The sequence below is a fragment of the Perca fluviatilis genome, chromosome 6 (assembly GCF_010015445.1).
Source record: "Perca fluviatilis chromosome 6, GENO_Pfluv_1.0, whole genome shotgun sequence".
NCBI lineage: Eukaryota > Metazoa > Chordata > Actinopteri > Perciformes > Percidae > Perca > Perca fluviatilis.
This window is the reverse complement of record NC_053117.1, coordinates 8,858,133-8,874,450: the sequence shown is the minus strand read 5'-3', so window position 1 is coordinate 8,874,450 and position 16,318 is coordinate 8,858,133. Positions and strand designations below refer to the sequence as shown.

The 16,318-nt window shown below is 39.1% G+C and overlaps 1 protein-coding gene and 1 long non-coding RNA gene across 3 annotated transcripts in view; one reads left to right on the top strand and one right to left on the bottom strand.

The window, feature by feature from the left end:
• Positions 1-12,481, bottom strand: part of slc4a5a (solute carrier family 4 member 5a) — a 45,755-nt gene extending 33,274 nt beyond the window's left edge. For both annotated transcript variants that reach the window (XM_039802727.1, XM_039802728.1), the window contains exons 1-5: positions 12,297-12,481; positions 6,706-6,764; positions 5,109-5,312; positions 1,822-1,951; positions 368-528 (exon numbers count right to left, since the gene is read on the bottom strand). In XM_039802727.1, coding sequence (XP_039658661.1) covers positions 368-528; positions 1,822-1,951; positions 5,109-5,312; positions 6,706-6,763 — 553 coding nt within the window. In that variant the 5' untranslated portion in view covers position 6,764; positions 12,297-12,481. The remainder of the gene's footprint in view (positions 1-367; positions 529-1,821; positions 1,952-5,108; positions 5,313-6,705; positions 6,765-12,296) is intronic.
• On the top strand, positions 449-2,045 carry LOC120560339. Its single transcript, XR_005639475.1, has 2 exons — positions 449-562; positions 1,829-2,045. It is a non-coding gene; the product is annotated as an uncharacterized LOC120560339 (long non-coding RNA).
• Positions 12,482-16,318: the final 3,837 nt, after the last annotated feature.

Genomic DNA, 16,318 nt, shown 5'->3' with positions numbered 1-16,318 from the left:
TAGGCTATATACCAATATTTCAAGAGAAATAAAAAGATAGACCTGTTAAAATTGTTTAACACTTGAAGCTGTGGTGTGACAATAATTAAATAAAGTTTGTTATGTCATTTATGTTCAGGTTTGCGCTCAAGAAACAGCTCATACAAGTGTCACAGCAGGGAAAAAAGCAGCTGACGCTAATAGAATTAATCAGTTTAGCCTAGGTGTTTACTGTATTGCACTTCCGGTGTTTTGGAGTGTATACACAAAAATACACCAGGCCAAAATGATGCAAATGTGGCTGAATATAAAACAGAACAAATATTAAGAGTGACACACAATGAGAAATGCAGTTATCAGAAAAGGAACTAAATCTCGAACATCTCACCAATTATCTGAGGCAGTGAGTAGCCTTCCAAGTCCAGCAGCACTGTTCCCGTCTGGAGGCATGTCCTGAGCTCAAAAAGACTATGCAGAGACAGCGTGGACACGTGTGGTTTACTCCACCTTTCTCCTCCCTCCTCCACCTTCTCTTCGAACTTCACCCACCTGAAGGCAGCAAAAACACAGAGAAAAGGAGAAGGTGAGGAATACAGAACTGTCGAGATTTCTTTGAGCTCGGCTCAGCTCTGCTGGTGGTGCCCACTACTCAGTAGATGTCCGTGGTAGGAGCTCTAAAAATGTAGATACCGGTACAAATACCAACACTGTGACTTCGATAACGGTTCCTAAATGCTATTTTTTTCGATACCAAAAAACAAAAATAAATTACAACATTACACATTACGGAACACATCTTTTTATTTATTTTCGTCTCCCATACTACGTGAGCCCCAATCTCTGTGTAACATAGAGTTTTTCCTATGTGTCTCTACGACGTGTAATGTTAGACAGCCAACCACCAGCATTATTAGATCTTGGCAGAAGCATGCTGCATGCTTTGGCTCACTGACGCTGACAAGATTTGTTCCTTAGGTATTGAAATTTGGTATTGAATGACAAGGCATTCTCAATACTAAAGAGGCAAATCGGTCGGTGTCTAAAAAGTATTGAATTCGGTACCCAGCCCTAGGCATGACACTGTGTGAATGTGAAGCAGGGTGTTTATGGAAAATAGCAGAGACCTCAAATCACTCACAGAGGAACAGTGTACTGGTGAGGCTTGTATTGCTACGTATGTCAAAGAGTCACTTTTATGACTTTAAATATTGAACTCAGTTTGATTTTCTACCACTCTAATAATGATAATGCCAACTCACTTTAGTTTGGTCTGAGGGTTAATTTTGCATTAATTTCAGCCAGACTAAATTTTGACCTTTTTATTTTTGTTTTTTAAACTGATAAACATGGCAGCTCCTCTGGAAACATCAAATTCCATCCAAACTATCTAACAAAAGCAGTTTCTGAATAGATTTCGCATATGATATTAGCCATGGAGTTGCAGAATCATGCTTCCTTTTACGTCTGCAATCAACCAATTTTTTGCAGCAGACAAAAAAAAAAGCACAGGTGAAGACATTAATGACGACTCCTGCATTAAATCTTCTCAGTAGCTAATCCATGCTACTGAGTCAACACAATGCTGGGACTCTGGGACTTATTTTGAATACTTGTCAATATGTTTCAAGAGGCAGTGTTGAGTCATGCCATAATCTGAACATGTAGTTTGCTGGGAACTGATATATGTATTTTGGACCGGCTGAATCATTTGTCGAGTGAATATACTCCAAATTTAAATCTTGAAGCAAAAGCAAAGCAAGATAACACAAGAGCAATTGTATTTGTGAGTGGTGACTGTGCCTGAATTTGAGTGTGCATGTGCTTGTGAGTATTGTCATCCACCTTGCAGACTCCTTCCACTCCAGCTCGTCTCCTTCTCGCTGTAGAGTGTCCATCTCAGTGAAGAGCGTAGGCGTGGGCATGTCCTCATCTTCATTCAGGATGTAACGTAGCCGCTCTGCCGCTGGAGACACTTGATGGAATGAAAGACTGTTTTAGAAAATCTTTACTACTGTAATATTTCGATAGTTTCAACAGAAATGTATCAAATATAACCTAAAACATAACGGTTACCCTTGTGTTGTCTTCCATTCAACCATGCACTTGAACTGAAAACTGAAAATCAACATTTTTCTGACCTTGTAGTCTTTTTTTTAAACACTTTTGGCGCTTTTTTTCAATGTTTTTGCCGCTTTTTTGACGATTACGCTTCTTTTCACTACCATGTATAAACACCACTAACACCAACTTATTACCACTAGTTTTACACTTATTTTTGGAATTCATGGTCAATAAACCTCATTTATAGAAAATTATACCTAATTCTTGAGTTACAAAAGCAGAAATTATGAATTATTTAGACTAATATTAAAGGAAGGATCATCACAGAAGGGTATATGTAAATGTTAATAGTTTTAATCTTATGTCCTGTTATTGTAATTTATATCTGCCAATTGGGACTACAGATGGAAATTAGCCTTTGGGCTACAATCTGGCACTTTTACGTGTACTGCTGTACATTAAATGAAATGTGCATTGTCCTGAAATAAACAAAAAAAAACAACAAGAAAAATGTCAACGTTCCAATTTTTTTTTTTTATGCAAAAAAATGAAATAAAACACCCTAAAATAGTGGGTGTAGGATAGTGGAGATCCAATATTTTGTTGTACTTGCAAAGCTGTTTGAAATCATCCATGTTATTTTTGGGTAATCAAAATTAGGTAGTTAAAAATAAACCCATATTTCTGATACAGAAACGGGTCAAATTTGACCCAAAGACAACACAAAGGTTAAAAGAAAGCTGGCACTCAGGAGCTGCAGCCTTGTAGACCTACAACTGGAAAAAAGGATGTCCCTTTTTCTTCGCTGAGAGGTCAAATCAAACTGATCTGTCACTTATAAATAGAAATAGTGATTTCCAATATGAATCAATAGACATGGAATCTCTAACTATAATCATTTTCACTTACATCTCGATTACAACCAGCTGTAGGCTGTTATTTGTCATAGCAGTAATGATTGGAGTTTTGAAGCCTACATCCAGATCACACAATTCTACCTGATTATAGGTATTCAATTATGAGCCTACTGTACTTGCAATCCATTTCATTATTGTATGGAGGTTGCTGCAGGGTAATGAGCTGACCATGTCAGCTGCTGCTAACCTATGGGCTGAGCTGTATGGTAATTACTGTACACCGGATGAGTCAATTATATTCAAATGGAAAGCAAAAAACAAATCAACAGATTACATTCCTGTCCAGTTACACATTTTAAACATGTAGAGTTTGCCATTTAGTCTAACAACTCCTCAGTGGACACTCATTAGCTACTTTAGGTGCTAAACAGACTAGAGCCCAACTTATGAATGGGAATCATCAGTCTATTTTTCTTTCATATGCTCTCTAAGTTGTTTACATTCCCTACACTGGGCACCATTTTCTCCCCTTGTTGTCTTGTACATCTTTATTGTACCTGCTATAATCCTCCTACTGGTAATGGCACCATATGTATTATTGATATTCATGTACTGACACACTCCAAAATACCACAGTCGTGTGTGGATACAGTCCAAACAAGGTAAAGACCTCTGCTGCACTTGCCACTGATTGTGCCACATCAACGTAGCAAAGTGGACAACCTTCCCAAAGTCTTTGAAAGCCAAAGCAGCAGTGTTCTGCCAGGCTACTTATTACTCCAACCTGAAACGGAAGCTACACAGTCTCAAACTGCTGGAAGGAAGCAAAAATCGAATGAAAAGCATGAGGTAGAAGAGTAAAACAATGATAATGCACGACACCGTTTGGATCACATCCATGCCTTTGGAAAGCTTTGTGGTAAAAGCCACTCTGGTAGCAGTGTGCAGAAAACTTGATATATACACCACACTTCACTGGAGCTATTTCTACAAGTGCAGCCTTACTTCCCCATATCCGCAGAAGTTTTATTAGAGGCTATTTATTTTCCTCTATTCTGCAGTGACAAATGTTTATTTGCGTAACTGCAAGAAAGGCGCATAGCAGCACACTGTAAGCACATGTCAGCCATAGACCAGATCGGTCCTAAGGGGACACTCCAGCAGTGTAGTTTTGCAGCTCTAACATCGGGTGAAAAAATGGTCAAAATCAAGAAAGCACAGGATATCCTGACTTTTAATTCTTACGGTTCATACCCCGAAAACATTCAGCCCTACATGTCAACCATGTCTTCAAAGTGCACATGCCACAGGTTTTATGCTAAATGTGTAGCCTAAAGCCAAAGCTGAGCTGACCCTGATGACATCAGAATGACATCATCAGGGTTATTTTCTCAGATTCGTCAGCCCATAATGAGCAGTGATGAATATTCTTATTAGCCCCTATGTGATGGAATAGTGCATTAATGGTTTGTTTTTGTATAATCTGATATTGGTTGGTGTGTTCAAATACTTGGTAAATAATATGTGTTTATGATCTAAACATCACATAAAAAAAGAATTAGGTTGGCATGATATGCTGATTGCATCCGTTCTATGAGCAGGGCAGGAGAGAGGAGAAGAGAACAGAGGAGATGAGGAGTGGGACAGACAGATGAGTAGGGTTGGGATCCGTTATTATATTAACAATTCTGATTCCAATTTCGATTCTTCCTTTCGATTACGGTTCTTATCGATTTTCAATTCCGATTCTTTTGAGAAGCGCAGTTGAAACAGGTCACATGCTTATTACACAGATAAGAGGAACATTTTATTTTTTATTCAACGATGATTTACAGTTTTACCGGGCTTTTTCAATGTAAAAAAAAGGCGCCTCGAAATACGGTGGCCGCTAAGGAAACCAAAACTTGTTGAACACCTTACATTTGGAACCGATGATCTGATTCGAAACCAAATTTTCTAAACGATTCCAATAAAAAAAATAAAAAAAAAACGATTCTCAGATTGCACTGATTTTGTTTATTTTAAATTAATGTTGTAAAAGCCATGCAGCCTACGTAGCTGACTGGAACCTTTTGGTAAAGCGCAGTGTCTCACATCTTATATTCATTTAACTAACTTGAAAATGGTGCAATCAAATCTAAATTCTGATGTCTGGGCTAAGCCCCCAGTTGTTCAAGATCGTAACTAAGCCTGTGCTGTCTACTGACTTACTTGTGTGGTTGATGTCTTGGAGACTCTGCTCGTTTGAATCAAGTCCTTCCTCTATGTCTCGGTAGCGGTTTTGCCCTTGGTGTCTGTTCTGGCTATAGCGTCGGTCCCTGTTCATGTCAGCAGCCTCCCGACTGGAGCGCCTTCGCCTGCGTTTGCGACGATATCCTCGAGGCACTGGGACACCAATGTAGATGGACTGATGGTCTGGGGACAAATATGGACGGTTCCTGGATGGTTACATGAATATGCACTAAACGGTTGAATTAATTTCAATGCAAAACTGAAGTGCCAATATTGGTTCCTATAGGATACCAAGTTACAAGAACAATCAAGAGAAAGACAAAAAAAAATTCCAAAACAAGTTTTTTCAATGAATGTGTGATGAAAAGGCCCCAAAATAGTTGACTGGCTGAAAAAATTGTTTAAAGTGCTCATATTATGCTTTTTGGCTTCTTCCCTTTCCTTTATTGTATTATATATATATATATATATATTTTTTTTTTTTTGTGTGCATGTAATAGGTTTACAAAGTGAGAAAGTCCAAAGTCCCCCCCAAAGGGACTTACCATCTCCAACCGAAAACACTGTTCACAAACTGCTCTATTGTAGTCCAGTCACTTTGTAACACGTTATAATTCTCGCCTAGCTGCTAGCATGGCACGCCCTCATACTCTGCTTCTGACTGGCTAGTAGTCCTTACCTAGCTACTACGCATGTGCAACTCCCAACAAAGATGGAACAGAAGTGTGATGCCTCACTCTGTAGCTAAAACAGAGAGCTCAACACACAGGGTGAAAAGAGGAGCTGCAGCAATGTGCAGTGTGACAAAAATATGGTGTTTTTTGAAAATTAAACCATGTAAACCTATTCTGATACAACCTCTAAATACAATTATGAACCTGAAAATGAGCATAATATGAGCACTTTAAAGAGATCTTTCATTCATTTATCATATTCAGATGAATGTTTTTATGAATGTTCTACCACTTAAACAAATTCTGAATAAATTAGGTTTGAAACCATGTCTGCTTATTAACAGCAGCGTTCCATTTTGGCAGTCACACATAAAAAGCAAATCAAGCCTATTCAGAATCACTCAGTTCTTTATCTTTGCTGTGACAGCATTTGACTCGTATTATCCCTGTTTTGCTACAAAAACCTGGATGATGTGCGTTTGATCATCTGCTGGCAATTAAGGAGGCGCTTTAATTGCACACTAAACTCTATGTGGAATAACTAAACAACGGGAGATGCAAACCAATATTGGATGTTTGGAAAAAAGAGCAGAACCTTCTGCTCAGTGGGAAGACAGAACACACACAAACTCGCTCAAATATGCAACTTCCCAATCCCCAAAATACCGATTCATACAAAAACATACAAACAATCTTGAGTCAATCGTCATTCCTCCTTTGCAGTCTATTAACAGCATTCACCCACAAAAACTCCCAGAACAAAATAGAAACTATAATTAGTGTGAGTGTCTCATGATACTATTAAGAGACAAAGTGGGTGCAAGTACTTAATTTCTTGTTTCTATTATTAACAGAGGGCCACTCTATGATGGATCTACCATAAATATGAACCACACACTCACCCTCCTCTTCCTCATAGCGAAGATTAGAGACGCCCATCCCTCGATCTCCATGGTCCATCCTGGTATGGAGGAAGAGAGACAATTTTTGGCCATGTTTTCAAACGGTCAAAGTGAAAGAGAAAGCAGTCATGTAGTCATGAATGATGTGGTGCTTCCTGTTTTATGGCGATTGATTGTATTAGTCTGTGTAGGGATGTAACGCTCAACTCACGATACGAATGACGATTTAAGATAGTGATTTTTTTAAAGGTGCCCTGCCATAGAAAACGTTTTTTACTTGCATTTTTTGAAATATGTTAGGTCCACATGTGTTTGTGTTATGTGGTGCATGTGAAAATGAACTGCTACCTGCTTTGTCAGCTCTAGCCACTGAAAAGAAATAAGCTGAGAAATCAGGCCAATTACAAAAGCTGGTCAGTCTGACATCATATTGCCTGAGCTCATTACTATTCATTAGCTCGCACAGTTGGGCTGGGTAAAGGATTCTGACAGCCAGGCTCTCATTGGCTAGCTGTTAGCCAATCAAATTCAAACAGCTTAGCTTGTTGAATATTAATGAGAACTGGCAGTCTTCCTGTAGGCTTTCTATACCACGCTAGAATGGCTTGAAACAAGGTAACCAAGGCATTTGTTCCACAAAAAATGTTAAAGAGTCCATGGTAGAACTTCAGACATCACCACAAAGTAATGAAATACGTGTGGCAGGGCACTTTTAACACAATAAGCTGCTGACATAATAACTGTAAAATAGTCCTTTATTTACATAAACTGTGCAAAACAACTGATGTGTCCTCTTATCAAAAGTGCAACTCAAATTGTATTTTATCTTAAATAACAAAAAATTTAAATAATTGTTAATCAGATTTTTAATACAAATCCTACATCAAAATAAGAATAGAAAAAAAAAGATCTAACAAGACATAGTTACGTCTGAAGTAACAAGTGAAATCAAAAGTAGATTACGGCCTAGGCTGTTTGACTATTGCGTCACGATTCATTCATTGTCATTGCTTTATTTTTGCCTCCAGCAGCAGCTCTTGTTCACTGACCTACATGTTATGTTACAGTGCAGATCAATGGGAAAATAATTAAAAGGAAGCCGTGGTCAATGGAAATGTACATAATTAAAACAAATGTGAGGATAACTTATCCTAGCGGCACCATTTCATACATTGAACGCCACCAGCAAAGTTTAAGGCCACCCTGTTCCTGCTGGTGACAGGTTAGAAGAGAGTATACATTCACAGTATTGTGTACAGTACTGTAATTGAAGCTAGATTAATTTGGAATTTGAATTTGCCTATAGACGTTAAACTTGCTCAAGTTATTACAAGACAGGCAGTGAAGTGAGTGAGTCTTCATGTCTTTGAATGAAGTTACTGCAACATATACTACTACTACTACTACTAATACTACTAATTATAATAATAATCTTTTTTATAGGGCATTTTTCAAAATCCACGTTACAAAGTGCTTTACAAAACAGCAAAATAAAACCGACACAAAAATCGCCAGGTTTTAAAGAAAACAAATAAAAAACAATTTGGTGTACATGTACAGTGCAGTGGGCAATATATGGATATTATATCAATTTTGTAATGTGAGACTAGATATTGTCTTAGATTTTGGATATCGTAAAATGGCAGTGATGTATTTTCTGAACTTTTTAGACTGTTCTAGCTGTTCTGTTATTTGCCTTTACCCACTTGTCATTGTGTCCACATTATTGATGATTATTTATCAAAAATCTCATCGTGATAGTATTTTGTGAAAGCACCACCAGTCAACCCTACAATATCGTCGCAATATAGATATTGAGGTAATAGGTCAAACATATTGTGTATATTTCAATTGTCTCCATATCGCCCTGCCCTACAGTGTAGGGAGGGATAGAAAAAAACAGTTTTAAAAGAAATATAAGACAATTCAAAAAAGGTTCAAGCTCAAATAAAATCAGGAAAGGCTCTTTGATTAAAGGGAGATCACTGACTCAGATGAGCAGATATTCTGGGGCAGATCATTCCAGAGCCTCAGGGCTCTGATAGAAGTCGCTCTGTTCCCTTTAGATTTCAGCCACAGATATAGCAGAAACGGTTTTGAAAGCTTTGTGTTGTGCCACTCAAAACTCCGCAACTTAATACCTTGGCCAGGGTCACCCCGAGGTCACAGGCCACTTTGTTGACATAAATACTCGACCTGTGCAAGCGCGATACAGAATATATTCAGTGTTAAGCACGGTCATCCAGGATTCATAGAACCGTGGTTACATTCGTAACTTTGGTTTCAAGCCTCCAACTTATTCAATCAACCTACTGTAACTACAGACCTTGTGTACAGACAGCTGAGTTTTTGTCTTGTCACAACAGGAAAATCACAGTTGTAAGTAATGTCAGTAAGCCACCCAGTACCAGGACCCTGAAACTGTCTGGGCAGCATATCAATCATTCTAAAGTCTTTCTGCTTTCTTTTTAAGTTATTATACTTGTTTGGTGTAGAATTCAGTCATTATTACACCTGTGCTTTTCTTGCTATTACATGTTAAAATGTCTGTTGTGAAAAGGTCTACTACATTGCATCCATGTAGCTGAGCCCAGTGCTTAATTTGTAAAGTGGGAGGTCCCGGAGCGCAGAGGGGGGCGTGGATCCGGCATCTCAAAACGGGGGTTGGAGGTAACGGAACAAAAAAATTAAAATGACACTGCCTACGTAGCTTCTCTGACTAAAAAAAAACCTAAACAACACCGCGTGTACATCAGGGCAATGTTTTTTATTTATTAATTTTAATTTCAGAACATGCACTGCATGGGTACCAAATGTAATGTCTCCACATTCTTGATTGGCGGAAACGGTTTTTGCTTGTTTGGGATCCGACTGGCCAGCGTATTTGAACAAGTTAAGCAAACTTTGTTGTCTTTTTGACATTTTTCCCCTGAGTGAAACGAAGCTATAACAAGAATCTCAACCAACATGTTCCGGCTCTATGGAGCTTTTAAGCATGTTTTGGTTTTACGGCGAGCAACTTTACTGATTTGGTTTAATCTCATTTCAACCTTTTTCAGGTTCAGCAGGCAGTTATATATATATATATATATATATATATATATATATATAAAGCTCTATTAAATCGACTGAACAGTAGCTGCTAAGCACCAGACAGCAGAAATACAGTTACAAATTAGCTGGTGAATATACTGGAGCATTTAGCAGCTAAAGAGATATTTTGGCATGAGTTGGAGACCTAGAAAACAGAGCGGCAAGTGAAAAGTGAATTTTGAAGTTATCATTTGTCAGGTGGCCAGAAAAACCCCATGTTGCGCTGCTTCTCAGAAAAAATCTATGAATGTGGGTTTAAATGAAAGAAATGATTAGAAAATGAATTACCAACAACAACAGCAGTAACAGCTACAACAAAAAAAGCTGTTAAGCAAGCTATAAAGATGCTTGGTTGCTTTTACAGAAATCTATATCAAGTTTTAATAGCACCTTAAAGAGCACTGTAATATAAATCAAAGTGAAGTGGTCGTTCTTGGTCTGTTACTAAACTAGAAGGTACCCCAGAGCGCAGAAACATCTGCAGGTATAGAACAATTATTCAATTTACTTTTGTACAGACATCCGTCCTATCACCTACAATTAAGGTAAATTGAACCCCTAGAAACAGAACAAATCGATTTTGGATTCAAGGCTAAATCTTAATTAGTTTATGGTAAAAGAAAGTGTAAGAAGTAACACCACAAAAGAAAATAAATGTGATATTTGTTTTTACTGCTGTTTCTTCGGTTTTGAAATTGCAAGGCAATTCATTTGCACTAAGGGATGAAGATACCGTTTCATTATTTGGAGTTGCTGTGGGGTTTTTAGATTTCTGCATCACTACAGAGTGCGCCCTGTTATTTCCAAGCGTTCCTGGTTAATACATCATATAAGTGAAAGCAGTGTTTCTTTTCACTTGACTCTCTGTGGATAATATCTCATTTTGGACTGACACTCTTGAAATACAATCCACCCTGGTGGGATGAGAGGTGTAAAGTGGCTGGTGGAGGATGGCTTTAGCCCAGCAGAGCCCGGTTCAGCTGCTGCTGTGAATGTTTGTAGTGCTGGCTTCCTGCCTCTGTAATTAGTGCTGTCACATCAGTGTCCTTCACACCCAGTGGGCAGCTGGAGTGAGAGCTGCAGGCTCGATCGATTGGGCTCGCAAAGCCTCTAAACCCCCACACCCCTTGATAGAGATATGTGCACACATTAACACACACTCACCCATAAACATGCACATTTGCACATGGAATAATGTCATTATGTGCTCTGCCAGTCTGCATGCAAATGTGCACCAGTCTTTGGCAATCATCAGAAGGCAAAACTGTACATATTGTACACTGGAAATAAAACAGCCTGTTCTGTCTAGTGAGTTAGTCTTTAACATTGAAAACATCTGCCACTGTGGTGAGATAATTACCTTGTTCGACGAATAAATCAACCTGTTGACGTTTTTTTTTAATGAAGTGGCATTTTGGTCATACCAGTAAAAATGTCAGCCTCATTTGAAGAAAATCAAGGAAAGGTGAAACTTCATAGGACACTATGTCACCGCAATTACAATTATTTGATTACTTTTGAGGAAATAAAGCTAGTAAAGGCAATGTGATTTAACCCTAAATATCAATAATTTCCATTCGATTTCTGCAAAATTCAATCAACATTTACGCACACTAAACAAGCATCGACGTATGTGAACTCCTCAAACATGTTCACACACGTATACATACAGTACGCAGGCCTTGCAGCTAGTTAAAAGTGCTATTTCTGTCTTACATATGTGCAGTGTGTGTGTGTGTGTGTGTGTGTGTGTGTGTGTGTGTGTGAGAGAAAGAGAGAGAGAGAGAGAGAGAGAGAGAGAGAGAGAGAGAGAGAGAGAGAGAGAGAGAGAGAGAGAAAAAAAAAAAAAAAAAAAAAAAAAAAAAATAAACGTACAGTTATTAGGATAGGTGGTGCTCATTACTACTTCACTAATTTTAAAGAAATGACTGTACGTCTCATTAACTTCTCAGGAAGATTTTAAAAGCCTGTATAATAAACTTAATTTTCCCAGGTAAGAGGAGGGGGTCATATGAAAAAATTAAGTTTTTTAATCAGGGAAACTAAACCCTCAAAACCCTGACCAAAACCAGTTACTGCCTTACACTTTACCCACAAACATTAAACTATCACGCTCAACTCCATACTACTGTTACTGAAAATATTAGACGTTTACAGATGAGGATTGATACTTTCAACTTGACACATAGAGGTGTTAGTTTTAGTCAAAAGATATCGGTATTGGCTGTCGTAGACCTTTGTACTGCTGTTGATATATTCGAGCCGACAATTCTCCAAAGTACCTACATGCCTATGAGTGTTTTCCCCCTCACGTCACTGACTGTGTTACTTTATTATTTTCATTTGCTAGGCCTGGAGCTAAAGAAGAAAAACCAGAGGAACTGAATTCCAGGCTGAGAAAATGAACTTGAGAAAGACAGAGAAAGAAATCAATGGTGCAGAGAGAGGAAAGCAAGAACCATCATGAGACAATAAGACAAAAGGATAAGACAACTTACCTGGATTAGTTAGTCAGCTGGAATGAGCGAAAGCAGAAAAAGGCCTTTGCTGCTCGTAGGGTCGCATCAATTAAAACATGCCAGTGGAGCTCCAACAAACTATTGAATAGTAGAAACTCAGCAAAGAGGTCTAACTCCTTTCTATTTGTCTCTGTCCGTCTGTCTGACTGGCTTTGCTCTGTCTCTCTCTCTCTCTCTCATCACTGGTTCAATAATGGGCAAACTAGGACTCAGCAGAGAGCTCCAGGCAGGACGTTGTTTCAGAATATGGTTGACACCAACCAACGATAGAAAATCTCTCAATATACTGTACCAGCCGGTCAATATATAGCATTGTGGAAAAAGTGATAAAGGATAGGAAGTTACAGGATGCTGCTTATGAAAACACATGATGACATTCCTGCATATGATCTGTTGGTATTTACCTACAGTATAAACAAAAAGACAGAAAAAGCTTTTAGTCTGCCATGTTTGTTATGTAACTATTTACCCTTACCCTGTCACTCCCTTTATTTCTGTGCGTATCATATAGTCACCACATCTCTTAGTCAGGCCTGCCATTTTTTCTTTCTTTCTATTTAGAAATGCAATCATTGGGCATGTGAGTGCTACTATATGTGTTCTAGGATACCTTTTAGGGATTTCCAGAGGGTTTAACATGGAAGTGGATCAATAAGGTAGTGGCTGACCATATTTTCCAGAATATTAAAGAATAATCCAATGGCAACCAGTCGACTTACTCCGTGTTGTTCAAATGTATTGTGTTGTTCACAACTTTTACAATTTCAGCAAAGAAAACCAAAACTATCTACCTGGCTATATAGCACCAGGGGTAAGTGTAGAAAATATGCTTTTTCTGTGATTAGGGTGAAGTGACCCTTTAAGCTCTTAGCCCTCATCATCATCATCATCATTATTATTGATCTTCCTCACCACTGAGCAGACTCAAGGCCACTTGATGCCGTCTTGCAAGTAGGCAACAAACTCATCACAGCTCAAATGAGACAAAGGCCACAGACAAATAGTAAGGCCTGCTTGCAAAACAACACATGGCAAAAATACCTAAAAACACCATTGGCTTAAAGCTTATGCGCGTAACTTTTTGATATTAATGAACATCCGTTAACATTCAAGCCATTGCCAAATGAGTTGCTACAAAGCTAATTAAGACTATCAGGGCCTAATTTACTAACACTAGCGCAGTTTGCGCTGCGTCTGTTTATGCGAGTTCGGTAATAGCGCACGCTATGCGTCCACATTTTGCGTAGTATTTATCAACCCTGACACCTATCAGGCAATCAGCGTCTTTCTCCACCCACTATTCCGTAAATTGCGCTGTAGCAAAGCGGTACTTGTGCTATGATACGGCTGAGTGCAGACTGCGATATTCCCACTGCTGATGCTATTACTGTTTGAAATGATCCTGATGCCAATATTTGTAATGTAGTGAGGAGTTTAACAACTGCTGGAATGGGATGTGAACGCTGAGTGGGAGATTCAATTTCATCTTTGATTTCTTCCAGTAACTCTAATATTGCATGGCTGCTTGATCTGTAACGCTAAATGATGTTGTGTTCACTGACAAAGTGTGATTCTTGTGTTAAAAATATTTTCAGCCTCGCCTATGTCTTCATCTTGCTCAAATTACTGTTGCCATTTCACCAGCGGCATAAAGGTCTACGAGGAAACTCGATTGCGGCTGGTTTAGACCTGCTTTTAAGAGGTGGAGAATTTCCCCCGCAGAATAGAGGCGCGCTCTTACTTACAGTCTTTGTAAATACCACGGAATATATAATTAGGTGCACTTTGCGCTTATCCTCCCACCATTTTGGGTGGAACTCCCACTTTCCCCACGACCCTCCCACGAACGCATATTGAAAGCGCAACTTGTCTCTTCTCGTTCATGTGGCAGACAATCTGCGATTTTACCCAAGTGCGCCCTGTTTGTAAATAGCCCGCATCGGTTACGTCCGTCTTTGCGACCAATTAGCGCCTGGAAACAGGCACAAACGGCTTGATAAATCTAGCCCTCACTCTCTGTTTATTTCTCACAGCCTGGTTGCACGGAATTCCGTGAAATTATCACGAATCGTTAACACCGCATTACGTGGTGGTGGCACGGAATGTGTGAAATATCCATGTGGCCACCATGGAAAACAATGTCAATGTAAAGTCAATGAGAAGATGATGTAGCATTTAGAGCGACTACGGTAGCGAGTACTATGTAAGGCCGAAATTCCGTGTAAGGAGGTTGGTTGGGGTGGTGGATGGGTCAAACACAGGACTTTCACCCAGGAGGTCGGTGTTCGTGTCCCACGTGTCAAGTTTCCTAAAGTCGCTTTCTTCTTTTCTGTCCCGCTCTTCCCGCGTGTCACGGAACCGTAAGCCCACCCATGACCTTTTCCTTAACTTAAGGTGCCGTGTCGAAGTTTTCGGTGATCCGTGTTCATTTCACGGAATTCTTCCGTGGGCCCATCACGGAATGTTTTGCAATTCCGTGAAACTGCCACAGATTTTGAGTTAAGGGGCCGTGTTCATTTCACGGAATTCTGTGAGATCAGGCTGGTTTCTCAGTATGGCTATGTTCAGACGCCGTGCCATCCGGCGACTTTCGCACGCAGAAGACTCGAGCGAAGATAATTACCTCTTCTGAAGACTCCTTCATGTTTTTTTTAATCCTATAGTTGTGTTGTCATTTCTTAAAATTCCTCATGGGGGGCGACAGAAACTACGCACTATAGCTTTAAACTAATCCTGGTATTTATGAACTGATAATGAGCATTACGCCCATGGTTGGCCTATAGGTTTGTATTAGGTTAAAGATATTTAAAAGATGCATGGTGTTGTGGAAATTTGCTTTCCAGTCCTATGATTTCTCCAGGGAGGATTCACTCCTAAATCATCCACACGGTGTCCTTAATAGCTGTTAAATGGGCGGCCATTCATCAACCCTGAAGTTGTAGGGACACAAAGCATAATAAGAAAAGATCACTTTATTTTCCTGTTAATACTAAGCAAATAAAGCTGTTTCAGTAACGTCTCTGCATATTCTGCACTTCCAGCTGTTATTGCGTTGCTCGTATGTACTTACTTCATGGTTAATCTAATGGAGGAAAATACATGCCACTCCAGCTTATGGGCCTAGTGATTCACAATTGAGGTGGATGACAGCTTCAATATTGCAGTCCATTCATCAAATCCATCATAGTAGGACAACAGATGAGGATAATGTGTTTTGACGAAAGGGTGGAGCGACGCCTGCGAGCTCGTTCAGGCAGTGAATTCGAGCTGCACTGCTGCATACACACATGCTTTTTACTCTCTGTATCATCTACCAAACACACCCTTCCAATTTGGCGGTCTATTTAAGCTGCAAAGAATTCCCATCTTCCCCTCTGCCTGGCCAATGCCCCTGCTGCTCTGTACCACAGGGCTGTGCAATTAATCAAATTCTAATCACAATTTCAATTTTGGCTCCTATTTATCACAAAAACAATGTGAACGAGAAAAACAATTATTTTGCAAGTAAACTCTTATTTTGTCTTGCGTTCTGAATGACGCGCACTTTTGCCCCTCTCGAAGGTTAAACTCACTCAGCCATTTGAATAGATTTTTTATATTACTTATTTTGGGAAAAGTGTTAAGGTCTAAGGCATTTTTTTTCATTTCTTCTTGAATTCTCCTTTAAAGGGTTTTTGCATATAACCTGATCCTGATGTGTTTCATATCAAAATGTTCAGAACAAACTCAGCTTTCTGCATAGTGAGGTCCTAATTTGTTCCTGACCAATGTATAAGAGATAATTTGGGCCTAAAGCTGAAAAATTGATGTTCGCTTTTTGATATTTCTCAAATCTCTTGTGCAGTTGAATGCTTTATTTTCAATACAGTTGAGGTATCTCACTTAAAAAATGTCTCCTATCACTCCCTCTATCTCATGTAAACATATCTGCAGGGAGTGATGCAAACTAAGTCTATAGGCCAAACTCTATGTTCTGCTGTTGTAATAAACATTTCAAATAT